At 44.0% G+C, this 24,490-nt stretch overlaps 1 protein-coding gene across 1 annotated transcript in view; it reads left to right on the top strand.

The window, feature by feature from the left end:
- Positions 1-346: 346 nt before the first annotated feature.
- CRTAP (cartilage associated protein) overlaps positions 347-24,490 on the top strand; it is a 39,031-nt gene continuing 14,887 nt past the window's right edge. Inside the window, exons 1-6 of the mRNA XM_032798789.2 lie at positions 347-956; positions 6,736-6,885; positions 8,112-8,283; positions 12,581-12,709; positions 16,256-16,401; positions 20,404-20,487. Of these exons, the coding sequence (XP_032654680.1) occupies positions 492-956; positions 6,736-6,885; positions 8,112-8,283; positions 12,581-12,709; positions 16,256-16,401; positions 20,404-20,487 (1,146 nt within the window). The 5' untranslated portion in view covers positions 347-491. The remainder of the gene's footprint in view (positions 957-6,735; positions 6,886-8,111; positions 8,284-12,580; positions 12,710-16,255; positions 16,402-20,403; positions 20,488-24,490) is intronic.

A 24,490-nucleotide genomic window follows, 5' to 3' on the forward strand; every position in this document is an offset into this window, starting at 1 on the left:
GAGACTGCCCAGAGCCAGAGGTTCACTGGGGGGCCAAAGAGCAGAGAGAAGCAGTGGAGTGGGTACCAGGCTGAGAGGAGCAAGTGGGCAGGGGGGTGAGCCAGCAGGGTCTCAGAGCACAGTGCAAGTGGAGCAGGCCAGGGCCCCTTCTGAGCATAGGCCGGGCTCCATGGAGCCACTGGTGCCATTGTAAACCTTGCACTGCTTGGGGTGTCTCTTGGTGTATAGGCGCAGCAGTGAGGTTGCCTGACAGTTCCCCTCCCTTCTCAATTTGACTCTGACACTTCATGTGCTGGGCGGGCAGGCGCAGCCCTTCTTTCCCCCGCCCCTGCTGCATGCCGGTTTGGGGCCCGTCTCCTCCCCCCGTGCAAAAGGCCGGCCGGCCCATTGTCCATTTTCCCTAGGTCCGCCTCGCTCACTCTTCGTGCTTCCGCCGGGCTGGTAGCTGTTCCGTGGTGCTGGGTCCGGGTGCAGCGCTGGCGGCAGGCAGGATGGGCTGCGAGCGGCCGGGAGCTATGGGGCTGGGGCTGCTGCTGCTGCTGGCCGGGGCGCGGGCGCAGTACGAGCGCTACAGCTTCAAGAGCTTTCCCCGGGACGAGCTGATGCCGCTGGAGTCCGCCTATCGCTACGGCCTGGACCAGTACAGCAGCGAGAACTGGCCCGAGAGCGTCAGCTACCTGGAGGTGAGCATGCGGCTGCACCGCCTGCTGCGGGACAGCGAGGCCTTCTGCCACCTCAACTGCAGCGCTGCCCGCCTGCCGCCGCGCGGCTCCCCGGCCCGCTTCGCTGGCTTCCCGGAGCTGCGCCTCTTCGCGGACGTGCTGCTGCGGGCGCAGTGCCTCAAGCGCTGCAAGCAGGGGCTGCCCGCCTTCCGCCAGTCCCAGCCCAGCCGCGAGGTGCTCGACGAGTTCCAGAGGCGAGAGCCCTACAAGTTCCTGCAGTACGCCTACTACAAGGTGAGGCCGCCCCGCGGCTCCCCCAGTGCCCCACTGCCTTACATATCCCCCCCAGTGCCCCACTGCCCTCTCATACACTCAGTGCCCCTCTGCCCCCCAGTGCCCCACTGTCTTACCATATCACCCCCAGTGCCCTGTCATCCCCCAAGTGCCCCACTGCCTTACCATATCCCCCCAGTGCCCCACTGCCCTGTCATACACCCAGTGCCTCATTGCCTTACCGTGCCCACTGCCCTGTCATACATCCAGTGTCTCAAGCCCCCAGTGTTCCACTGCCTTACCATACCCCATAGTGCCCACTGCCTTGTCATATACCCAGTGCCCCACTGCCCTGTCATACACCCAGTGCCTCACTGCCTTACCGTGCCCACTGCCCTGTCATACATCCAGTGCCCCAACCCCCAGTGTTCCACTGCCTTACCATACCCCATAGTGCCCACTGCCCTGCCATACACCCAGTGTCCCACTGCCTTATCATACCCCATAGAGCCCACTGCCCTGCCATACACCAACTGCCCTGCAGTGCCTCTCTATCCTGTCATACACCCAGTGCCCCCAGTGCCCCGCTGCCCTATCATACACCCCAGTATAACACTGCCTTACCATGCTCCATAGTGCCCCACTGCCCTGTCATGTACCCAGTGCCTCATTGCCCTAGTATAAAACCAGTGCCCCACTGCCAATCCATACCCCAATGCCCCACACACTTTTTGCCCCCATTACATCCTTGTGCACCCATAGTGCCCACTGCCCTATCGTACACCCATCATCCCCGTTGCACTTCCATGGTCCCTCCTTGACCCCACACCTGCTGTCCCATGACACTCCAGTGTTCTCTCTGCCCCTCGCTGCCCCATTACACAGCCAGTGTCCTGACATACTTACTGCCCCCTCTGCCCCATCACATACTGTGCCCCCACCTGAGTGCCCATTTGACCCATGGTGCCTCCACTGCCCCCTACCCCTCACGGACCCACTAAACCCCGTGACCACTGCCCCGTCATATTTTTACAGGGCCAGCTCCAGGCACCAGCATTCCAAGCTGGTGCTTGGGGCGGCATTCTGCAAGGGGCGGCTGTCCCTGTTGTTTTGGCACCGAGCAGTGCGCGGAATTGCCACCACTGGCGGTGGGGGCAGTCTGTGCGCCCTTAGGGTGGCAGGTGCATTTCTGCGGTGGCGACAATTCGGCGGCAGCTTCTATGCTTAGCTGTCCGCGACGGCTTCAGCTAAATATAGAAGTTGCCGCCAAATTGCCACCACCACGGAAATGTGCCTGCCGCCCACGGACTGCCCCCCCCCACCCGTGGCGGCAATTCGGCGCGCTGCTTGGAGCGGCAAAAACCGTAGAACTGGCTCTGTATTTTTAGTGCTGCTCACCACCTTATCATACTGCCACAATACACACACCATGCTTGCTGCTGTCATGCACTCAGCACCCTATCACTAGTGTGCCCACTGCCTCTACCCCACCTACTTTGTGCCCATTGCCTCCCCCACCCTGTCATACACCCCAGTGCTTCCTGACTCTGCACCCCACTATGTCCCCTCTCCCTATACCATAGTCTCATTTTGCAGTGTAATGTCTTTTACACCCTCCTCCACACACACACACTCTGCTTGAACTCATCCCTCCCTGCCCTTTTGCTATCTCATGTACTCCACTCTGTATTTCAGTGTAATGCTGCCCCCGCCCCCCATATGTTCCCTCTCCCAGGATGTCCAGCCACTTCACCGCACACTTCAGTGTGCCCCTGCATGCACACCCCCACACACCCCTCCTTGTACTTGGGTTGCTTCCTCCCTATTGCCTGTCCCCCTCACCCAATCATCTTGTTCAAGGTAATAGTGCACCCCCTGCCCATTATCTCCCCTCGTATATCCTACTACTGGCTTCTTGTACACCCCATGCCCAGGATGTGTACCCTCTATCCTACCAAGTACGCCCTAACCTCAGCCAACTACCTTTGCCAGGACATCCCATCCTACAGTCTATTGTATTGTCTTATTCTTCGCTGCCTTCACCCAGGCCATCCCATTCCAATTCACACTGCCTCCCCAAGGCCAACTGAACTTCAAATAATCTAGTCTACTCTCTCATACATTCCCCCTCCCCCCCATTTCAGATAATCCCACCCCAGTCTCCACAATTCTCTTCTCCCACAGGTTATCCTACTCCATTTTTCACTGCCTCACCTACATGTTATCTCCCCACTGGCTCCGCTAGGCCATCCTACCCCTTGCCCTCACTCTGTGACTTCCCTGTGCCATCTCACCCCCAGATCCTGTAGCCCACTCCTCCCATATGCTCCCATCTCGTGCCCCTATAATATAATGCAGCTCTGATCACAACCCCATATTTTCTAAGTCTTCCCGAAAATCATCCCACCTACTTGCCTGAATTACACCACTCAGCCCTTCTCTCACCAACTGCCTTACTCTTGCTGGAATTCTGAACCACTGCACTATGCAGAATTTGCACAGAATTCATGTTCCTCACAGAATTTTATTTTTTTCATGGAGAATTTTCGATTTCCCTTACCCCCTTGGGCATCCCTGTCCCCGCCATTCCTCAACCCAAGCTAGGCAGCACAGCAGGCCGAGGGCCCAAGGCAGGGCAGGGGAATGGCTTTCCAAGCGCTCATTCTCTTGGCTGAATACAGCAAGAGCCAGGACGCTGTCATTCTGCCCTGTACTGGGCAAGATGCAGCCATTTCACTTTTCCTCTTTCAGGGAAACAGGACAACAATATCAAAAAGAAGAGGAACTTATTTTTCAGAGACATCACCTTGTAACGTTTTATTCAACAGGGTCACTTGTATTACACGATATGATTTTTTTTTTGTGGCTGCTGCTTGAAAGCATATTCTTTATCTGATAAAGTGCTTTTTAGGCTTCTGCTGCATGGGAAATTTCTACCATTTACACCAAAATAACACCCTGTGTGCACACTCTTATTCCATTATAAGAGTGGCTTCTTCTAGTATAAGCTAAACCCCTTGTGAAGTAACATAACCTAAACCAGAAATCTTCCCAGTTGTCATGAAATAAACTGGAAAAAAAACAAAACACTTATGCCAGAATAAGAGTGTTCACACAGGAGTGGGGAGTTATTTCGACATAACTAGGTTGATTTAAATTCACACCTAATACAAACAAACAAAAATTCCCATGTAGATAAGTAACTCCTTTTTAGATACATGAGGTACCAAATACATCTCTTTAAAAATGAATGTGCAGTAACTCTACCCTCAACTCATATTCACTTTCCTAATTTCCAAACCAATATATACCTGACCATACCAGCCTTAATTTATCCTCCTGTCCCCACCACCTGTTCCCTTTACAGAGAATGCAGTCTTTACAAAGTACTTATGATCACGGTAGCAAGCATACCGGATACATAAAATGTTTACGCATAAAGTATTCAGTAAATTACTAGCAAATACATCAGTGCCTTAACTCAAGCAACAGCAAAAGTATATGAGAGATCATTTTGCAGAATATATTATAATTTGCAATTTGATTCAGTCATCAAATTTAAAAACTTTATGTGGCTTCTGCATTCTAGGTATCGTGCAGCTATAAACCATTGCAGGCCCCACAAACCATTTCTTGGCTGACAGGTTTTGTTAAGGAAGGAATGTTTGTCATTTATTTTCTCGATAACGCCACTGTCAGGGGAAACTTTGGATGAAATTTTTCAGATGACTTAGTATTTACTCATGTGAGTGTAGAAGAAAAACTTTGCCACGTCTCAGATCCTGGGAGCAGATATTCTTATTGCTGCATTTGCTCCTTTGAAGGGTCCAGTTTGTCTTTCTCATTTCTGCTGAGTTTACTTTCTTCAATATGTATACAACTTTTTTTTTTTTTAATGTAACACACTAAGATTACAAATAAATCATGGACTAAGCAAAAGAGAAATAAATATCAACCTAACCAGCAAACAGGTTTGAAGAGTAAAGCACAAGACAGGAAACAGAACTGGACAGTTGACGAAAGTGCAGCTGCGTTTATTCTTGTCCTTTGCTATGTCTGGCCTGATTACACATAGAATATGTGGAGAAGGCCAGTAAATGTTGTTGGCAACATTCCAGCTCCTTGACAGTTATAGCTTCACAGTAGCCAGGCTATACTTAAGGGTGGGATTGGCAATTTTGTGCGCTTTCTCCTCTTGATTTAGCCAGTGGGAATGAAATTTTTCCTTCTATAAGCAAAATGTTGGGGGTTTGTGCATGTTTGTTTCAGGTTTTTTGTTCAGAAGTATCTTTGCATAAGCTACTGCAGAGATTGTGAAGAGCACACTGGATTGTGTTGGCGAGAATCTTAGCTTATCATAGCATGGGGAGAAGATGGTTTAGCAGTTCCAGAAATGTCAGATGGTTCCCTTCCCCTCCCCCCTTCTGCCCCCTCCCCCTCCAGCTAAGTTGGCATGTAAATAGTTTTGGGTACCAAATGCATACTTTACTAAATATCTCTAATGTGGCTCAAAGGGATAATGTCAGTTTGAAATCAGGTCAATTAAATAAATGACCAGGTAGCATATTGGCCTATCTGTCCACTACCCAATTGTTGTGGTTTTATAACAGCAATTTCCCAGGTGTTTTTATATATATGTTTGTCTCCTGTTGCTGTGTGAATGATTACATAAACAGCAGAGGAAGCTGGCAGACTGAGCCCAATTCATCAGCCGTTTATGCACAAAAGTGGTGCAGGATTGGGAAAAGGAAACTGTAAATTTTGTGCATTGACCATTCTATGAATTGGGAGGGAAAAAATTAAAAATTGCTGGTCTCTTTGATTTATAATAATCATAGCTGCTATTTGTAACAATAGGTGGTAAACATTAAGACAAAATGAACAGTTCAGAACTGTGTTGGTAGCAGTAAAACTAACCAGAATGATGTCAGTTTTACTCTGCTGATGCTTGGGAATGCTTTTAAGTAGCAGAACAGACCCACTGGAGCTGTGACCTCACTAATTGCCCTCCTTTCCCACCACTATCTTTTGTTCTCTGCATAGTGGGTGTCTGATAAAATTCTTCATATCCCAAAATGTAGCACGTTACAGCAGTTTTTTTTAGATTGTAAAGCCCTTAGCTCTTAGACAGTGGGGTTTTTTTTTTGGTTTTTTTTCTGGGTCTTGTACGGTAGACTGTGGAGCAGGTTATCAGTGGGTTAAGAAATAAAAAGTAAGACACCAGAGCAAATGTAATACAGTACTTGAATTACAAAATGGCATCCAGAACTCTAACGATCTGCAGTACGTTGGTTTTAGGCAGTCAAACAGTGGAGTGATTTATTGTAATTGAGCAATATGATATGTCCTAGTGCCTTGTAACACTTAGAATGTGAATTCATGGTAAATACACTTTTTTTTCCTGCAGTTTACACCAGGAATCAGTCACTTTTTTAAATTTAATAGTGTAACTCCACACCACATAGTTTTGTTGAAAAAGAACATTGGGGAGGATTCCTCTTCAGACCTGCAAAGAACATGTTTAATGTGTGTTTTATTCTGATTATTTCAGAGTTGAATTCAATTCTCTTTCTTTAAATAAATAAATCTTTTCGTTCGATGTTCCCCACTAAATTTACCCTCTGGTTTTCGTAGCCAGACAGTTATATGAACTTGCTGTAGTGAAAAGTCTCCAGAGGTCATTCACTGATTCTATAAAATGGAAATAAATGTGTACAATGAGATGGAAGGAAAGTTTGCTGGCAAAAATCAGATAATGGAAAAGCTGTTTTTTTAAGTTAAGTGTATTCTCCCTGTTTAGGCTAATAACTTTCCAAAAGCCATTGCAGCAGCTCATACGTTTCTGCTGAAGCACCCAAATGACGAGATGATGCAGAGGAATATGGCTTATTACAAGAGCATGCCTGATGCCGAGGAGTATATTAAAGACTTGGAGACAAAACCATATGAGGTAAGTTCTCTACCTGCAGTCTGCTCTCCTTGAATACCTCCATTGACTTTCTCAATGCATTAGATTCAAGGTTCTCATTCTTCTTATAATCTTGCTCTGAACTCTATCCCTATTTTCCATCCCATTCCCTCTCATCTTCCCAGTCACCTGTTTGCTACTTTCTGTTTCTCACATCCTGTTACATTACCCTTTGTGCCTGGGGCAGTCTCCTTTTTTTCCATCTGCCAACAATCTTCTTTCTCCTCTGTCAAATCCCTTCTTATAACTCATCTCAAGCTCACTCTCTTGTACCCTCGCCTCATTACAGTAAATGAAGCTACAACACTAGCACACCGATTTGAAAGCTTACTCCTTTGACCTGGAACTTTATGCCTGTAGGTATGTCATCCAGCTAGTTTATAGTAAACCATGAAGTCAAAGCAGCCTTTATATAATAGTGTCCAAGCTGAGGGCCAGATCCTGTTAAGATGTAACCGCCATTTGATTTTGTGCATGCGAGTAGTGAACTCAACAGGACTAGGCAAGTATGCAAAGTTATTCAGGTGTATAAGTGCAGGATCAGGGCCTAAAACAACTGGGAAATACATCTACGCTGCAAAGAAAACCCACAGCACCGAGTCTCAGAGCCCAGGTCAATTGATTTGGGCATGGGTTGCGAGGCTAAAAACATCAGTGTAGATGGTCCCGCATGGGCTGAAGCTGGGGCTCCAAGGCCCTCCCACTCCTTGCCAGGTTTCAGAGTCCAAGTAGGAACTCCATACTGATGTTTTTAGCTCTGAAGCCTGAGCCCTGCAGTAGGAGTCAGTTGACCTGGGCTCTGGGACATGTGATGCAGGTTTTTCTTTGCAGTGTAAACGTCTCCTAGAACTCTCTTTAGGTCATTTGGATCTTGTTGAAAAAAATATATTTTTAAAATTTGATGGTGGCTCAGGGTCACATTGAAATCTCTCTTCCACAAATTTATCTATCAGCTTTCTGAAATAGGATCATGTCCCCCACTCTCTAGTAAATACCTTGAAATCTCTCTTGATTATCTAAATTTACTTACTTATTCCCATGTGTTACTTGAATAAATGAGGTTGTATTAAGATTGAGAAATAAATGGCATTCATTGTATTTGAATCCCTGTAATTAAACATTTTATTTTTATTCACTGGAGCCCATAGGGCCACTACTTTTTCCACAGATTTAAAAACTGCTGCTTCTCACTTCTGCTTGTTTTTCAGACTCTCTTTGTCAGGTCTGTGAGGGCGTACAATGGGGATAACTGGAGGACCTCCATCTCCGATATGGAGCTGGCACTTCCTGATTTCTTCAAAGCCTATGATGACTGCCTTGCAGCCTGTGAAGGTTCCCGGGAGATCAAAGAGTTTAAAGATTTTTATCTTTCAATAGCAGGTTGGTGTTCGGCAGCATCTTAGCTCCAGGACAGGGATGGGCAAACTTTTTGACCCAAGGGCCAAATCTGGGAATAGAAATTGTATGGCAAGCCATGAATACTCCCAAAATTGGAGTTGGGGTGCGGGAGGGGGTTAGGGCTCTGGCTGGGGCCAGAAATGAGGTGCAGACTGTGGGGTGGGGCCAAAAATAAGAAGTTCAGGATGCAGGAGGGGGCTCCAGGGTGGGGTGTGGGCTCTGGGGTGGGATTGGGGATGAGGAGTTTGGAGTGCAGGAGAGTGCTTCGGGCTGGGATCAAGGGATTTGGAGGGCGGGAGGAGACCAGGGCTAGGGCAGGGAGTTGGGGCATGGGGGAAGGCTCAGAGTTGCAGCCTCTGGGCTACACTTACCTCAGGCGGCTCCCGGAAGCAGCGGCATGTCCCTTCTCCAGCTCCTACACAGAGGTGTGGCCAGTGGCCCTGCACACTGCCCCGTCCACAGACATCTCCCCTGAAGCTCCCCTTGTCTGTGGTTCCCAGCCAATGGGAGCTTTGGGGGCAGCATTTGGGGCAGGGGCAGCATGTGGAATGGAGCCCCCTGGCTGCTCCTACATGTAGGAGCCAGAGGGGAGCCATGCCGCTGCTCCTAAGAGCTATGTGGAGCGCCTCTGACCCTGCTCCCCAGTTGGTGCACTGGAGCGTGGCAAGCCCCAGACCCTGCTCCCCAGCGGGAGCTGGCTGGCAAGATCTGGCCCGCGGGCCAAAGTTTGTCCACCCATGCTCTAGGACAAGGAGTCTTGAACACGTATTTTAGTTTCTAAATAAGTGTTGTTGGTGTGTGCTTTTCATGCTCCTCATTCTGCATGGTGACTTGCATGATGCCTCATCAATGCCAGATTGAGGCCCATGTTAAAGAAGAGTTATAGTTGGCCTTATCAATAGCTATCTTGTCCTTGGAAAACATAGGTACTATAGGAAAGCCATAATGGAGGGTGTTCATATACAGAAGACTATTAAAGAGAAATGTGTTGGTGTTTCTAAATATCTGAGTAGCCTTCTAGGAAATGGTAAGAATTTCTCCATCTCATTAGCAGTATTAATCCAGACCCATTTCTCACCAGTAACTTTATTTGCTATTGAGCTTCTGTCACACAGTCTGGTATGGCTTACAACTCAGAGTGCCATTCTCAGGTCAGACTGTCAGGAAAGAGGGCACACACCCCAAACTGGTGATATATTCTATAATTAGATTTTACCAAGCCAGTAACAAATGTGCACTCATGGATCACTATATTAGTTTTACCATGGAGTCACAGACAGCCCCCTTACCACCCAGGCAAACTGGACTTTGTGCTGAAATAACCTGCGGTGAGGTGATTTTATTTCCAACCTCAGCGGGTTGGTTACTTACCCCAGGTCAATGGATACTCAGGATCTCACACCAAAGACAACACCGACAGCCAATTTCTCTAGTAAACTAACTAAAGATTTATTAGCTATGGAAAAGAAATTAGTTACTGAGAGGTTAAAGCAGATAAAATACATTAAGAGGTGAATCCAAGTTTGTAAGTTCAAAGTGATAGCAGAGATGTAGTGATCTGCTAATTTTCTATATGTCTCTCAGGGTTACTCAAAATAACTTTGGGTATCTCTCTTCAGTCACTCAGTATTCCACCCTGTCAGAATCCATCAGTCCAGAGATACAGTATCATTCCCTCAAATCACTATTTATAGATCCTCTTCACAGAAGACCATTTGAACAGTGTCTTCACCCAAGTGGGTTTTGATGAGTAGCAATTGCAGATTGAGCCTGTGAATTTCCTTTATTCAAAGCAAGGGTCATTGTGTTCAAGTCAACAGTCTGTTTCCCGGCATTCACAAGTAATTTAGTTAGGCTATGTCTATACTACAGACCTGACAGTAGCACAGCTGTACCAAAAGCTATACCACTGTAAGGTCTCCCGTGTAGCTGCTCTTTAGTTAAACCCCAGTGAGCGGCATTAGCTATGTTGGCAGGAGAGCCTCTCCTGCTAACATTGCCCCTGTCCACACCAGCACTTTTGTCAGTGAAATTTATGTTGATCAGGGGGGTGTATTTTTCCCACCCCTGATTGACAAAAGTTTTAAGTGTAGACACAGCCATACCGTGATATAATAATGCAGTTGCCTGCCATTATATTATAATAGGGATAGATAAGTGAAACAATACAAGTGTCTATCGTTCATTAGCATTCACGAAGTTCTAATACCTGAATATACACACACTTTAATCTGGGGTTATTTAATTACAGGGACATACATAATGTAATGCATCAACCGGTTTATAGATAAGTGAAGACAATGCCATTAACATTCCCTTTCAACTCAGCTAACACGAGTGAATTGGGCCTTTGGCTCTGATTTGAGCTGGCAACCTGCTAGACAGCATCGCAGCCTTAACATTTGAGCTGGTAAATTTCTCCTCTCCAGTCTGTATTGTGAATATCTGTTGCATGCTCTGCAATAGAGATATGCCCTGTTGTTTGAGGCAAAATTTTAAAAAATTGAAATGCCTGCATCACAAAGAATATAATTAGAAAAGCCACAGTTTTTGTGTTATCAAAATGGCATGTGTAAGTTTCCCTTGCTCCTCAGTAACAATGACAATAAATACCATCCCCAGAGCTATGTGAACCTCAGTAAAGGGGTTGCAGAGAGGCTTCTTTTCAAAGGTAGGTGTCTGGTAACACCGCACTAGAAATGCAGCAGAATTTCTAAATTGCCAAAAGGATGCCTAGCTTGACCTTGTATCCTGAAATGTCTCAGCACCACCAGTCAAGATAATGTTTTTTAAATTGAATTATAATTGACTGCAAGTATGGGGAGATGGGTTCCTAATTTTATGAGTAACACTTTTATATTTGGGGATCCTGAATTATGGATAATACTTGTATACAGATATCAGTCCCGGAAACACTTCTGCTGATTGCCTCATGTCATTTAGATAAGACATAACACCAAATTGCTAATTGCTGCGTTCAGAGATTCCATATCTTTTGTGAAAGAAGGAGTGATAAGCCCTGATGTTCTAATCAATTTCTGATGTGGGTGATTACGTACACATGGATACAGTAGTCTTCACTTCTGGAAGGAAAGGGGGCTTAGTAGATAGAGAAAAGGAACGGAGGGGCTGAGTTCTTGATCTTTTACTGTCTCTGTTGATGACTCAGTGCATTACCTGTCTGTTCCATTTTGTTGACAAAGGAACTGAAGCGCAAATATCTGCTTTACCTGGGTGTTGAGTGTTAAAGAGTTATTAATGTTCAGGACTTTGAGATCCTTTAAAAGGCCCGTAAGAAGTATATCTCACAATTATTTATTACTTCTGGTTCTAGCCTGTTTTGAGCTGTTCGGTGGTTTGTAAATGAGTTTGTGAACTTGAATTTAGGATCTTATAGGATGAAAGACATTCTATGAATAAGTTGTCATATTTGCATCTATTTTATTGAGACCAAATACTGGAGAAAGGCAATTAAATAAGACTGCAAAGGTATCAACTACTTAAAAAAAAAACTCTGTTGAGGTCACAGGTAGAAATACAGCAGTACTCCATTTCAATCATTTAATAGATAGAAATATCACTGCATATAAAATGTGTCAACACAGGCTGCCTTTAGGTGTCTGTAAAACATAACAGCTATTTACTGTGATTGAAACTTTTGGTCTGAAGTCACTGGGGCCTGATTTCCAGAAGTGCTGATCATTAACACTTCTTATTGACTTCAGCTGGAATTGTGAGGGCTAAGGATCTGTGAACATCAGGACCTTAGTGCCTAGGACCCAGGGGAGCAGTATAGAGCCATAATGTATAGAGGAGCTGGCTGCCCGAATACTTCTGAGGCTACGTCTACACTACAGGATAAATTCGAATTAGCTTAAACCGATTTTATAAAACAGATAATATAAAGTCGATTGTGCGTGTCCACACTAGGCACATTAATTCGGTGGTGTGCGTCCATGGTCCGAGGCTAGCATCGATTTCTGGAGCAGTGCACTGTGGGTAGCTACTGTAAAATAATGAGGCCAATAATGTCGATTTGCGTCCACACTAACACTATTCCGATATAGTAATATCGATTTTAGCATTACTCCTCTCGTTTTGTAGGAGTACAGAAATCGATTTAAAGAGCTCTTTAAATCGATATAAAGAGCAGTGTAGTGTGGACGGGTGCAGCGTTAAATCGATTTAACGCTGTTAAAATCGGTTTAACAGCGTAGTGTAGACCAGGCCTGAAACAGCTAACTGTGTTCTATCCAGTTCTATCTCTGTTTTCCTTTAGATCACTACATTGAAGTTCTTGAATGCAAACTGCAGTGTGAAATCAACCTGACGCCGGTCATAGGAGGCTTTGTTGTGGAGAAGTTTGTGGCAACCATGTACCATTATTTACAGTTTGCCTATTATAAATGTAAGTAGTGTGTTGTTGTTTTTTAAATAAGCTTGGGATGGTGATGGCAAGCCTCCTACAGTGCCCTTCACCTCTAGTGACAATGATTTAGAATATTTTATTTGTAGCATCTTGAAATTGCAATTAATCTATTTTGGACCTAAAAGTCTGAGACATTTAGTCTCCTTTCTCCCTGGACATGTGTAAGTGCTGTTGATATCTATGGGAGACAAACATATGTGAGGAGAGCTGAATAGCCCCCTATGAAAGTGATACAGGAAAAAAGTATTTTATGGCATGATCCTGCCAAGTGCTGAGCCCCCCTCAACTGCCACTGGAGTAACAGCAGTTGTAGGAGGTGCTTGGCTGTTAATAGTCTCTAATCAGGTTTCTATTAGAGAAATGAAGACTTGCATCTGAGACAATGACAGAATAAGCGTGATTTTATTTGTCACATTCTGCTTCATTTCTTTGTCTTCTGTTGGTACAATCTACTGGTTCTTCTCAGCACTTGTCTCCACTGGGGACTTCTGCATCAATCTATCTTAGATACTTATATGGCCCCCATTACTGTAGTGTGTAAGCACCTCACAATCATTAGTGTATTTATTCTCAGTACTCCTGTGAAGTGGGGAAATAGTGTTATCCTTATTTTACAGATGAGGAACTGAGTCACAGAGACACCAAGTGACTTTCCCAAGACAATCTAGGTAGTGTGTGGGGAAGCAGAAGTTGAACTTGAGTCTCCTGAGTAATCAAGCAATTGTTCCAACCACTTAACTATCCTTTCTTTCCTTGCTCCCTATTGTAGACATGTTTATCTGATGTACAGTGCCTGGAATTGGTGCATTCTGGGTTAAACTGCATCAGTGCAGGCTATTTTTTACACAGGTGCAGCACATGTACACTAGGCATTTGCCTTGGTACAGCTAGATTATTGTAGTTATACAGGTGCAAAAACCTCAGTGCAGACAAGCCTTCAGTCCCAAACTAGCTTACATAGCCTTTTTAGATAGAGAAATGTGCAATTTTACCAAGACAAGAGAGCTTTTTTGTTATATAAGGACATCCAACTATTTCAGCTAGGAAGAAGAGAAATTATGACCTAGAGGCAGTGCATCAAATATAATGCAAACCATTGAAAATTAATCTTACAAGTAATATTTTTTCCATCAGAAAGGACTGCTAACTGTTTCATACATTTGTTTCTTTTCATAGTAAGACCTCATTCATCTGACTAGAACTACATACATACATAAAGAGGGAACCTATTATTGCAACTCTCTCAGGAATGATAGTTCTTATGAAGGGGTTTGGGCAAATGAAGTATTCATAGGGTGTACTTGGTATGGGAACTGCTGATTTGGCTATAATTGTGTATGAAAGCTTCCTTGCACACTTTCTATGATGGATATTTTTTCATTTGTCTTTGGCTCTTTGAATACCCCGCAATTATTAAAGTGCAGTTGTACTCTTAAAAGTGACTTTGTAAACATTGTCCCTGCTTTCTCAGCTGATCTGCTCCTTGCATGTAGTGACTAGAAGTGACTAGAAGAATTTTCCCTGCTTTTTTCCCTACACTTTTTTAAACTTCTGCAAGAGACAATGCGGCTGAGAGATGGAGCTAGGTTCTGTTCCTTGTTCAGAAAATAATTGTTTACTAATTTCCAATCAATTACACCTTTGCAGCCCTCTGAAAGGAGGTGTAACAAAAGCGTGATTTGACCAACTGAACTTTTATTGCTATGGGTATGTGAAAAGATGTAGAAGGGTTGACTTACTGTGCACCCACTCATAGCTGGACATGGCACAGCAGACACCTCCTCTAGTGCTTATTGCTGACAGCCACTCTGGCCTTGTAGTAGTGCCTCTTCTTGTGATAGCCCTCCGGCCAGATTATGCTTTAGTTCCACCATTTCCAGAATAACAAAGTCCAATGGAAAAAGTCCAGCATCTTTGCAAAAGGGATTTGCCCCCAATGGGCCCCTGTAGTCCTCACCACCCTTCTCTTGGGATTGTCAGGGGCCTCTCATTACCCTCCCCAGAAGCTGGTAGAGGAACCCAGGCCTTCCCACTACACTGAGTTTCATTTCAGGGACCCTGTAACCCGCAACCAAGGTCTGCTCTATCAGATTCCTTGCTGCTGCCTCATTGGACTTCTTCCTGCCATAGCCAGTCAGCGGGCTTCTCCAGGTTTACCCTTCTCTCAGGGCCAAGACTTTTTTTTTTCCACCTCAGAATCCCCCAACAAAATTCCCAAGCTAAGAGTACCAACTTAAACCAACTTCTGCCCTCTTCAGGTGTGACTTTCCATCCCCCTTTGGTCCTCAGTGGGACACCTTGCAGGGCTCTCTGTGAAAGTCCAGATCCTGCCTTATTATCAGGCCTCTTCACCAGAGCTTGTGCCAGCCCGATGGCTGCTCTGTATCTTTCCTGGCCTCTTGCTAGACTTTGCTACTCAGGAGACGATGTGCTGGGCCAACTCTTCCGTTGATCTTCATCTGTGACCTTGCTGATCTCTCCATTCTCTAACACCAAGAAAAAGACTACAGTCTCCTTGTAACATGTGCTTCCTGTCTTTATAGTCACCGTGACCACCCCTGCCCGAGCTGAGCTTCATCTTTAATTAAACCAGGCCCATCCTCCAGTGCAACCAGGTAGTATACTTGGCTTCTCAGGCCCATATTAATCCATTCCTTATCTGTATGGGGGTACACACCCCATGACAAAATGAAAGAGTCCGGCTTGACTTTCTAAGACCACATTGAGGTTGAAGGGCTGGCAGTTAGAAGGAACACATTTGATAAGAAGATCACTGAGAATTTTACAGTCTCTTTTTAGGTATAGACCTGCATTTTAAGAGCCAAATTTTGCATGCCTAGCTCCTGCTGACTTCTATCAGAGGGTAAAATTCAGGCTTGAGTTGGAGTCTTTTCTGCCTCTTGTGTGTGCCATTTTATTATCCACCTCCCTGTTTGCTTTTCCCTCACCCTCTTAACTCAATTTTACCATAAAAAATGCTACAGAGTGGGGGAAGATAATCAAACTGGGTCAATACTGCCCTGTTTGTTGGAATATAGGGAAGAGTTTTTGGTTATGGTTTTTTTGTTTTTGTTTTTTTGTTTGTTCTTTTTTTTAATGTGTCAATGATAGACTTTTGATATAAGATTATCTCAAGCATTTTTATGGTGAGAGAATTGCAGGTCTTTCAAACAATCTCCACAGTTATGAAGTGGGCTTTTTGGAGCATGCCTTGCATATTGTCATCTCGTGAAATAACCTCTGAGTGGTAGACATCATTCATCCTGTTACTTGAGCAAAGTTGTAGCCAGGTAATGTTCTGTCCAAGCTTTTCAGAGTAGGCCAGGATGGGGATTTTTTTGTTTTTTGTTTTTAAATATATCCTTTCTGGGGGGTTATTTATTTTTATACAGTTAGGAGGGAAGAATTTAGGAGGAATACTGCACCTGTCGTCACCTGAATTTCCTGAGTTTGGATAATAAAGGGAAATGTGGATTGTTGCTTATTTACCTTCTCTGCAGGCTTATGTTTGTTTTATTAATTCAGTGAATGACATGAAGAATGCAGCCCCTTGTGTTGCTAGCTACATGCTCTTTGACCAGAAAGATGAAGTGATGAAACAGAACATGGTCTATTATCAGTACCATAAAGACAAATGGGGACTCACAGAGGAGGATTTCCAGCCCAGACCAGTAAGTTGAGTGGGTAAATTGGTTGCAAGATATCTCCTAATATTACCCCCAAATCCAAAAGAGTGAAGTTATGGCAGAGAAGGATTGTTTAGAGGTTTTTGTGTAGAACACAATTCACTTACTAGAATCAGAGAGTTGTGAAAAATATCTGTATATTGTGTTGTCCTACATGTGTAGGGAAGGGATTTTACAATTCTTCCCTCTCTGCTGGAGCATGCTGATGCACACATTAATTCACTGAGATATCAAACATGCCTATTTACCACCTTATCTACACTTGTTTATTTTATCTGCCTGTGAGGGCTACGTAACCAGTCACTGAAGTCTGGAAGTCTCCAGATCTAAGTGACACCACAATAGCACTGGGACTCTTGTTGGTCTCTTACTGCTTGTCAACAGATCACTCCCAGGTCATGAAAGGTGCCTTGTTTTCTTCTAAGTTCTGTAAGCAATGGACTGTAGCTATGTTTAATAACCATATTTACACCACTTTCCACAAATGATTTCAGAACATATTTGGTTGCTGTGGACAGGAACAACCACATTAAAAAGGTTTTTGAGAAAGCATTTATATAGCCAGGGTGGCTGGGATATACTTATGCTGTATTACACTTAGCCATCTAACCTAGAATGCCTTCTGAAAAACCTTTTAATGTGACTTTCTTCCAAACAGGCCGGCCAAGCTGTGTTATAAATCAGTTTAGCCAGGAACCAAGATAAAGTGCGGCTATACTTTGAAAAGTGACTCTGTAAAAATGGTATAATGAGGCTCTGACTCAGCTTGACTTCCAGATCCAATGTTTCCAGTTTACAAGGCATGCTCCAATGTTTCCAGTTTACAAAAAGTTTGTTTTTTTTTAACTGGGTTCTTCCTCATTCCTTCTGCCCAGTATTATGGTTCTGCAGACAAAATAATGTCATTAGTAACACGTGCACAACCCCATCCGCTTCAGTGGGTTTGCACATGTGTAAGTGACTGGAATTCAGTTAACATTTCTGTTGACGATGCATGATCCAGAACAGAATCTGTCTCACACTCACTTAGGGTCTGTCTTCATTGCACAGTTAATTTGAGTTAGCCTAGCTGGAGTGAGAGCAGCCACACTGTGAAACAATACTCAAGGTGCTATGTCCACAATGGCACCACACTCATTCATGTGTGGCACTTAGATGTGTATGTGCATGTTATGTGATGCTTATTACTGCAATAACCTGAACCGCTCTGTGAATTGGAGGAAAATTTGTCTGTCCTTTCTGGGCACGTAGTGGAGAATTGTGGGAAGGCACTGGAGGACAAGTGGCATAGAAATGACAGTAGCCTGTATCCACAATGTAGAGTAATCATGTTAGCAGCTGACAAGTTGTGTTCACTTGAATGTTGAGCCTATATCCCCTCTCAGGTCAACAAACTCAAGTTAAAAGCACGACCACTCGAGTTTAAGGGTTTTGTGTGTGCACGAGTTGATGCAACGCAAGAGTTATTCTTCGACTTAATTTTGTTGTTAAGACAAGCCCTGAACTGTGCTGGCTTTGCAGGGCTAACAGGAGCAAAATGCAGTAAAATCTCATTGTCTTGACAGTCAGTAGGTATGATTCTGAGCTCACACAGGGAACAGATCTGGTGAGTGAGAAGGTGCCATTTTTATGTAGTCCCCTTTCAAAGTAGAAGTGAACTTCAACATTGGTCTTTTACGTGGCTGAAAGATCCATAGGGAGTGACTTATGTAATGGCCATAAATGTAAAGTTTCTAAGAAATTAGCCACCTGCAAATGCATTCGGGATGTGGAATGCAGAGAAAGAAGCACAGACACCCATGCTCTGACACTGTAGGATTCATTGCAGAGGTGGGCAAACTATGGCCTACGGGCCACATCCGGCCCGGAAGGCCCTCCTGCTCAGCCCCTGAGCTCCTGTCCCAGGAGGCTTGCTCCCAGCCCCTCCTTTGCTGTTCCTCCTCCCCTTCAGCTTCAGCTCGCCCCGCCGCTGGCGCAACACTCTGGGCAGTGGGGCTGCGAGCTCCTGGGGCAGCGCAGCTGAAGAGCCCAGCCTGACCTGGTGCTCTGTGCTGCATGGTGGTATGGATGTCTCCAGCCAGGTGCCTGTCCTGGCGCTCTGGGCAGCGCAGCTTTAGCGCCACCAGCCACCGGTGCTCCAGGCAGTGCGGTAAGGGGGAGGGTAGTGGGGAGGTTGGATAGAGGGCAAGGGAGTTCGGGGTTGTGGTCAGGGTGTGGGGGTGTGGATAGGGGTCGGGGCGGTCAGAGGGTGGGGAACAGGGGGGTTGAATGGGGGCAGGGGTCCCGAGAGGGCAGTCAAGAAGGGGGGGGTTGGATGGGGCGGCGGGGGACAGTCGGGAGTGGATGGTCAGGAGACATGGTTGGATGAGGCAGGGGTCTAGGGGGGGCAGTCAAGAATGATAGGAGGGGTTGGATGGGGTGATGGGGGGGCAGTCAGGAGTGGGCATTCTGGGGGCAGTCGGGGAAAGGGAACGGGGGTTGGATGGAGCAGGGGTTCCGGTGAGGAGCTCGATGGGGCAGGGGCACTGGGGGGAGGGGAGGCATCTGGGGGTGAGAAGCAGGAGGGGATCAGGGGTGGGGGCCAGGCAATGCCTGGCTGTTTGGGAAGGCACAGCTTCCCCTAACCGGCCCTCCATACAATTTCCAAAACCCGATGTGGCCCTCAGGCCAAAAAGTTTGCCCGCCCCGATTCATTGACTACTTTCAGGAGCTCAAAGCCTGCAGCACCTGTATGTTTATGTACTATTTTAAATGCATACAACTTCATTGTGCTTATCCTTTGATCCTCCAAAAATTATTAAAAGTTGCTTGTTGTTTGAGTTGCCCAGCAGAAAATCCCATAGGTGACCTGATTTGCATTCCCTTAGTAATTACCAGGGCCGCCCAGAGGATTCAGAAGGCCTGGGGAAAAGCAATTTCCCTTCCATAAAAAGAAAAAAAGTTGCAATACTATAGAATACTATATTCTTGTGGGGGCCCCTGCGGGACCTGGTGCCTGGGGCAAATTGCCCCACTTGCCCCCCACCCCGGGCAGCCCTGGTAGTTACAGAGGGTTAAGTTGGCCAGGGGCTGCATTTTGACCGTATGCTATGCTTTGGACACCGTTGTGAAGGAGAAAGGACTCCTCCTCCTCTTCTTACTCTCCCCGAAAGAGTTATATGGGACAAGCATTGCAGACGGTGGTAATGTCACCAAACATAGCAACTGTTTACTATAAGATAGATTGTGATGTTCAGCCACCACTCTAGGTAGAGGGCAGTGCACCATAACTCAGCATGCATAGGCGCAGGAACTAGGGCTGCGGCAGGTGTTGCAGCACCCCCAGGTTTCACTGAAAAGTTTGCTGGTACTGTCAGAACAAAGCTAGCATTATTTCATGATTCTTGAGAATCCCGGAGCTGTGCTGCACCCGTGTGGTATGAGTAGGAATTGCGCTTTTTCACATTGCTTTTGAACACACATGGTTTGCAGCTTCATTAGCTGGCTTTCAGCACTCCCACTATTAAAAGAGTTCCAGAGCCACTGTCAGCAAGCGTCTCTCTCCATGGCTGGCCAACTCCATAGAATGGTGTGGAAGGAGGCCTGGACTCCGTCAAGCACACTAACCACTCACTTTGTGCCTCTTCATGAACACCAGGCCAGGTATGGTCGGACCCTAGAGCTGCTTACTTTGGGATCTCGTTCATTTAGTCTCAAACTGGCTAATTTTTAAGACATCAAAAAGGTTCAAAAGGATGACACAATTTGAAGGATTCACAGAACATATTAGATATTCTGCTTGGTGTATTTGTTCATTCATTACTTCCATCTTCCTTTCGCAAACATGGGGCAATCTTGAAATTAACCCAGAATAGTGCTGAGTTTGGAACTGGCTTTGCTAGAATTTTTACAGGTGGTATCTGATGCCTTGGGAGAAATTCAGAAATATGTTCACAATGTCTTATTGGCCTAAAAAATAATCTAAAAATTTTGTTATTGTTCTGATAGGAAGCAGTTCGATATTATAACATAACCACACTTCAGATGGAAATGTATGAATTTGCAAAGCGGCATATAATGGATGATGATGAGGTGAGTTTTTGAGAGTTGAGGGTATAGTAATATATACCACTAGTGACACTAAAATAAATGTGATATGTGAAATATTTATAACGTATCATGGATATAATCCTGTGGCATGTATAGAATATGACAAAATACTCTTTTGTAAAGAAAATAATTATCCAGGTTATCATAGTGTTCCTTGATAAGTGAAAATAGAAAAAGACCCAGAAAACCTAGTGTATATGTGTGCCTTTGGGACAGTATATATGGGACACTGTTGACACAAATGTAGAAGTTATATGTGTTCAAGAAACAAAAATGATTTTATAAGATCTTCTGCTCTGCAAAATAGGAGCACCAGGGGGCACAAAAGTGGTACTTGTATATCTAAACTTGAAATTTTCTTAGTCTTTTTTTAATCTACTTAAAACTAGATTTGAAAATTATTCTAACTTTTATCTAGAAATAACCACTTTTCAAAATTTAACTCTTCTTCAGCAGATAGTCCTGTTATCTTTGCTAATTCTTATTACACCATTAAATTTTGGTCTTCAAGTCTTATTTCTTAATTGCTTAAAATTCATGAACAAATGATACATAACTGACTATTGTGAGGTATGAAATTATTTATGTATTTTCATCAGTGCAGGAAAAATGGTTAAATTGCTAAGAGACCGATTTTTTTTTTCTTCCCCACAGTTGGAATTAAAGTATAAATCATGTGTTTAAAGAAAATATCTTTCAGGCAGAAAGAGTTTGTTTGTTTTAATTTTCTGTTTAAGTTAGGGAACGACCCACTGGTGGCATCAAAAGAAATGCAGTGTATAAAATATTTGGCCTAGAACTAGGTTGAAATCTATTGTATAAGTAGGATAAATATTCCTTGCAATGACCACTGTTAGGGTGTTCCCTAGTTAGAACTGAAAATGGAGGGAAGGTGTACCATTGTATAATATGAAATTGTTACCTTGTGATTTTGACTGTGTGACACAAAGGAAAGGATACATATTTTACATCTTAGAAGCAATGCCACCTATATGAATGACCTAAAAACCTGTACTAGAAGTAAAGCTCCATTCCAAGGTTAGACTCTAGAAAGGTTGAAAAGACACCCCACCTCACCCCGCCCCAGAAGATGTCTATTGTGATTTAACTCTGTGATGTGTTCTTGGTAAGGCTCCCTACAGGATTAAGTTTAGGTGAGGGTTTAGAGATCTTGCTTGGCTAATACTTTTTGAAATAATGTATTTTTCCTGTATCCATAGAGTCTTTTTGGTTTTCTCAGAGATTGCAAACATTTGGGCACTTTTTAAGTTCCCCAGTTGACTTGTAAAATGTTAGCCCATAAAGTTTAATGTTAGACATAAGAATACATTTCTTTTGTAATTTTTCTCACTTTGCATCTGCTGTTATAACTGAAAGGAAGGGTAATGAAGGAGGTGGGGAAGCATTCCACCATGATGACCTTCAACATGTGTTTTTAGAACAGAGATTATGGAGACAAACTATAGCCCTGGGCACGGAACATGGAATAAACGGGAGTGAATAGTTGTTGACTGTTATTCCTTTAATTCATTCAGTAATATAATATTATAGTCATTACATTTTCCCCTAAAACTTCATGCTTTAAAAGGGCCAATTTCACAAAGCTGGGTTAAACAATTATGAGGTTAATCAGCTGGGAGGAAGAATATGAGCAGAAAAATGTGTGTGATAATTGGAAATTGATTAAGAGCACTATTTACCAGATGCTTAAATAGCCTCAATAAAGGAAGAAGGCTGTATTAGAAAACCAGCCTTGTTTAGAGAAGAAGTGAAGGCAGCTATTTAAAAAAAAATAAAAGAAAGGGGAAGTTGATAGTAATGAATATAAATCAAGCTAGGAATTGTAGAAAATTCATAATGGATGCAAAAGGACACAAGGAGAAATCTATGGCCAGCAGAGTAAAAGATAATGAGGAGGAGTTTTTAAAGTATGTCAGGAACAAAAAGAATCCCCATAGTAGTATTGGCCATTGCTAGATGGAAATGGTAGAATTATCAATAATAATGCGGAAAAGACAAAAGTATTCAATAAATATTTGTTTTCTGTTTGGGGGAAAAAATAGGTGATGCAGTCCATCCATTCAGGAAGATGTTGAACAGCAACCAATAAACTTAGACATTTTTAAATCAGCAAGTCTATATAACTTGCATCCACAGGTTTTAAATTAGCTAACTGAGGAGCTTGCTGGTTCATTAATATTGATTTTTAATATGTCTTGGACATTGGGGAAGTTCCAGAAGACTGGAAAAATGCTAATGTTGTGCCAGTAGTTAAAAAGGGTAGACCCTGGTAATTATAGGTGTGTAAGTCTGACATTGATCCTGGGCAGGATAATGGAGCAGCTAATATGGGAATCGATTAATTAAGAACTAAAGAAGGGTAGTATAATTAATGCCCGTCAATGTGGGTTTATGAAAAATGCATCTTGTCAAACTAATCTGAGATTGCAAGTTTGGTTGATAAAGGCAAGTGTTGATTTAATGTACTTAGACATCTGTAAGGCATTTGACTTTGTATTGCACAACATTTTGATTAAAAAACTAGAACAATATAAAATTAATGTGGCACACAGTAAATGGATTAAAAGCTGGTTGATAGTTTTCAAAATGTAGTTATAAATAGGGAATCCTCATCAAGCAGGTGCATTTCTAATGGGGTCCAGTAGGGATCAGTCCTACACTATTTAACATTTTTATCAATGTCCAGAGGAAAACAATCACTGATAAAGTTTGTCATGTGACCCAAAAATTGGGGGAGTAGTAAATAGAGGACATGTCACTGATTTAGAGGGATACGGATCTCTTGAGAAGCTGGCAGAAGCAAGTGGTGTTTTGATATCAGTAAATGTAAACGTATACATTTGGGAACAAAGAATGTAGGCCATATTACAGGATGGGGAACTCCTCGGAGCCGGACTCTGAAAAAGATTTCAGGGTCATGGTGGATAATCAGCTGAACATGTGACACTATGGCCGAAAGGGCTAGTGTGACCTCAGGAAGCATAAACACGGGAATCTCAAGTAGAAGTAGGTAGGTTATTTTATCCCTCTGTATTTGGCACGGTGTTCAGTTCTGGTGCCCACGGTTCAAGAGGGACATTGATAAATTGGAGAGGTTTCAGAGAAAACCCAGGAGAATGACTGAAGAATTATAAAAGATGCCTTATAGTGATAGACTTGAGGAGCTCAATCTATTTATCTTAAAGAAAAAGTTAAGGGGTGACTTGATCACAGATTCTGTGTACCAACATGGGGAACAATAGTCAATAATGGGCTTTTCAGTGTAGGAGAGAAGAATATAATGTGAGCCAGTGGCTGGAAGTTGAACTAGACAAATTCAGACTGGAAATAACAGGTACATTTTTAACAGTAAGGTAATTAACCTTTGGAACAACTTATCAAAGGTCATAGTGGATTCTTCATCACTGGCAATTTTTAAATCAAGATTGGATGTTTTTCTAAAAGATTTGCTCTAGGAACTTACTTTGGGGATGTTCTATTGCCTGTGCTATACTAGATGATCAAAATGGTCCTTTCTGGCCCTGGCACCTATGAATCCAAAACCAGCGAATGTCCTTTTTCTAGTTGCGTTTGGGTTCTGCAGAAGGTGGTCAGGTCAATCTTTGTTGGCAGGTACAATAGGATCTTAGTTTAAACTCTGAGTGGGCATGACATTTTGGGTAAAAACCAGCACTATCAAGGGCCATGTGATCTCTAAAGATCACTTAAAAAATATCTTCCCCTGCTATCCCCAAATAAATAAATACATCCTCATTGTACAATATGGGGCATCACTCCCCTCCTTCCATGGTTCACCAAGAAACTGCAGTTTTTTCCTTTACAGATCTTGAGGAACTTACAGGAGACCATGGCCATCCACATGGTGTCCATGTGCTTTTGCATTGGTTCTGGCCTTTACTGGTTTACCCCTTATGTTCCTGGCTACCAGGAGCTCTCCCTGGCGACTGGTGCTTCTGAGGTCCCC

The sequence above is a fragment of the Chelonoidis abingdonii genome, chromosome 2 (assembly GCF_003597395.2).
Source record: "Chelonoidis abingdonii isolate Lonesome George chromosome 2, CheloAbing_2.0, whole genome shotgun sequence".
Taxonomy (NCBI): domain Eukaryota; kingdom Metazoa; phylum Chordata; order Testudines; family Testudinidae; genus Chelonoidis; species Chelonoidis abingdonii.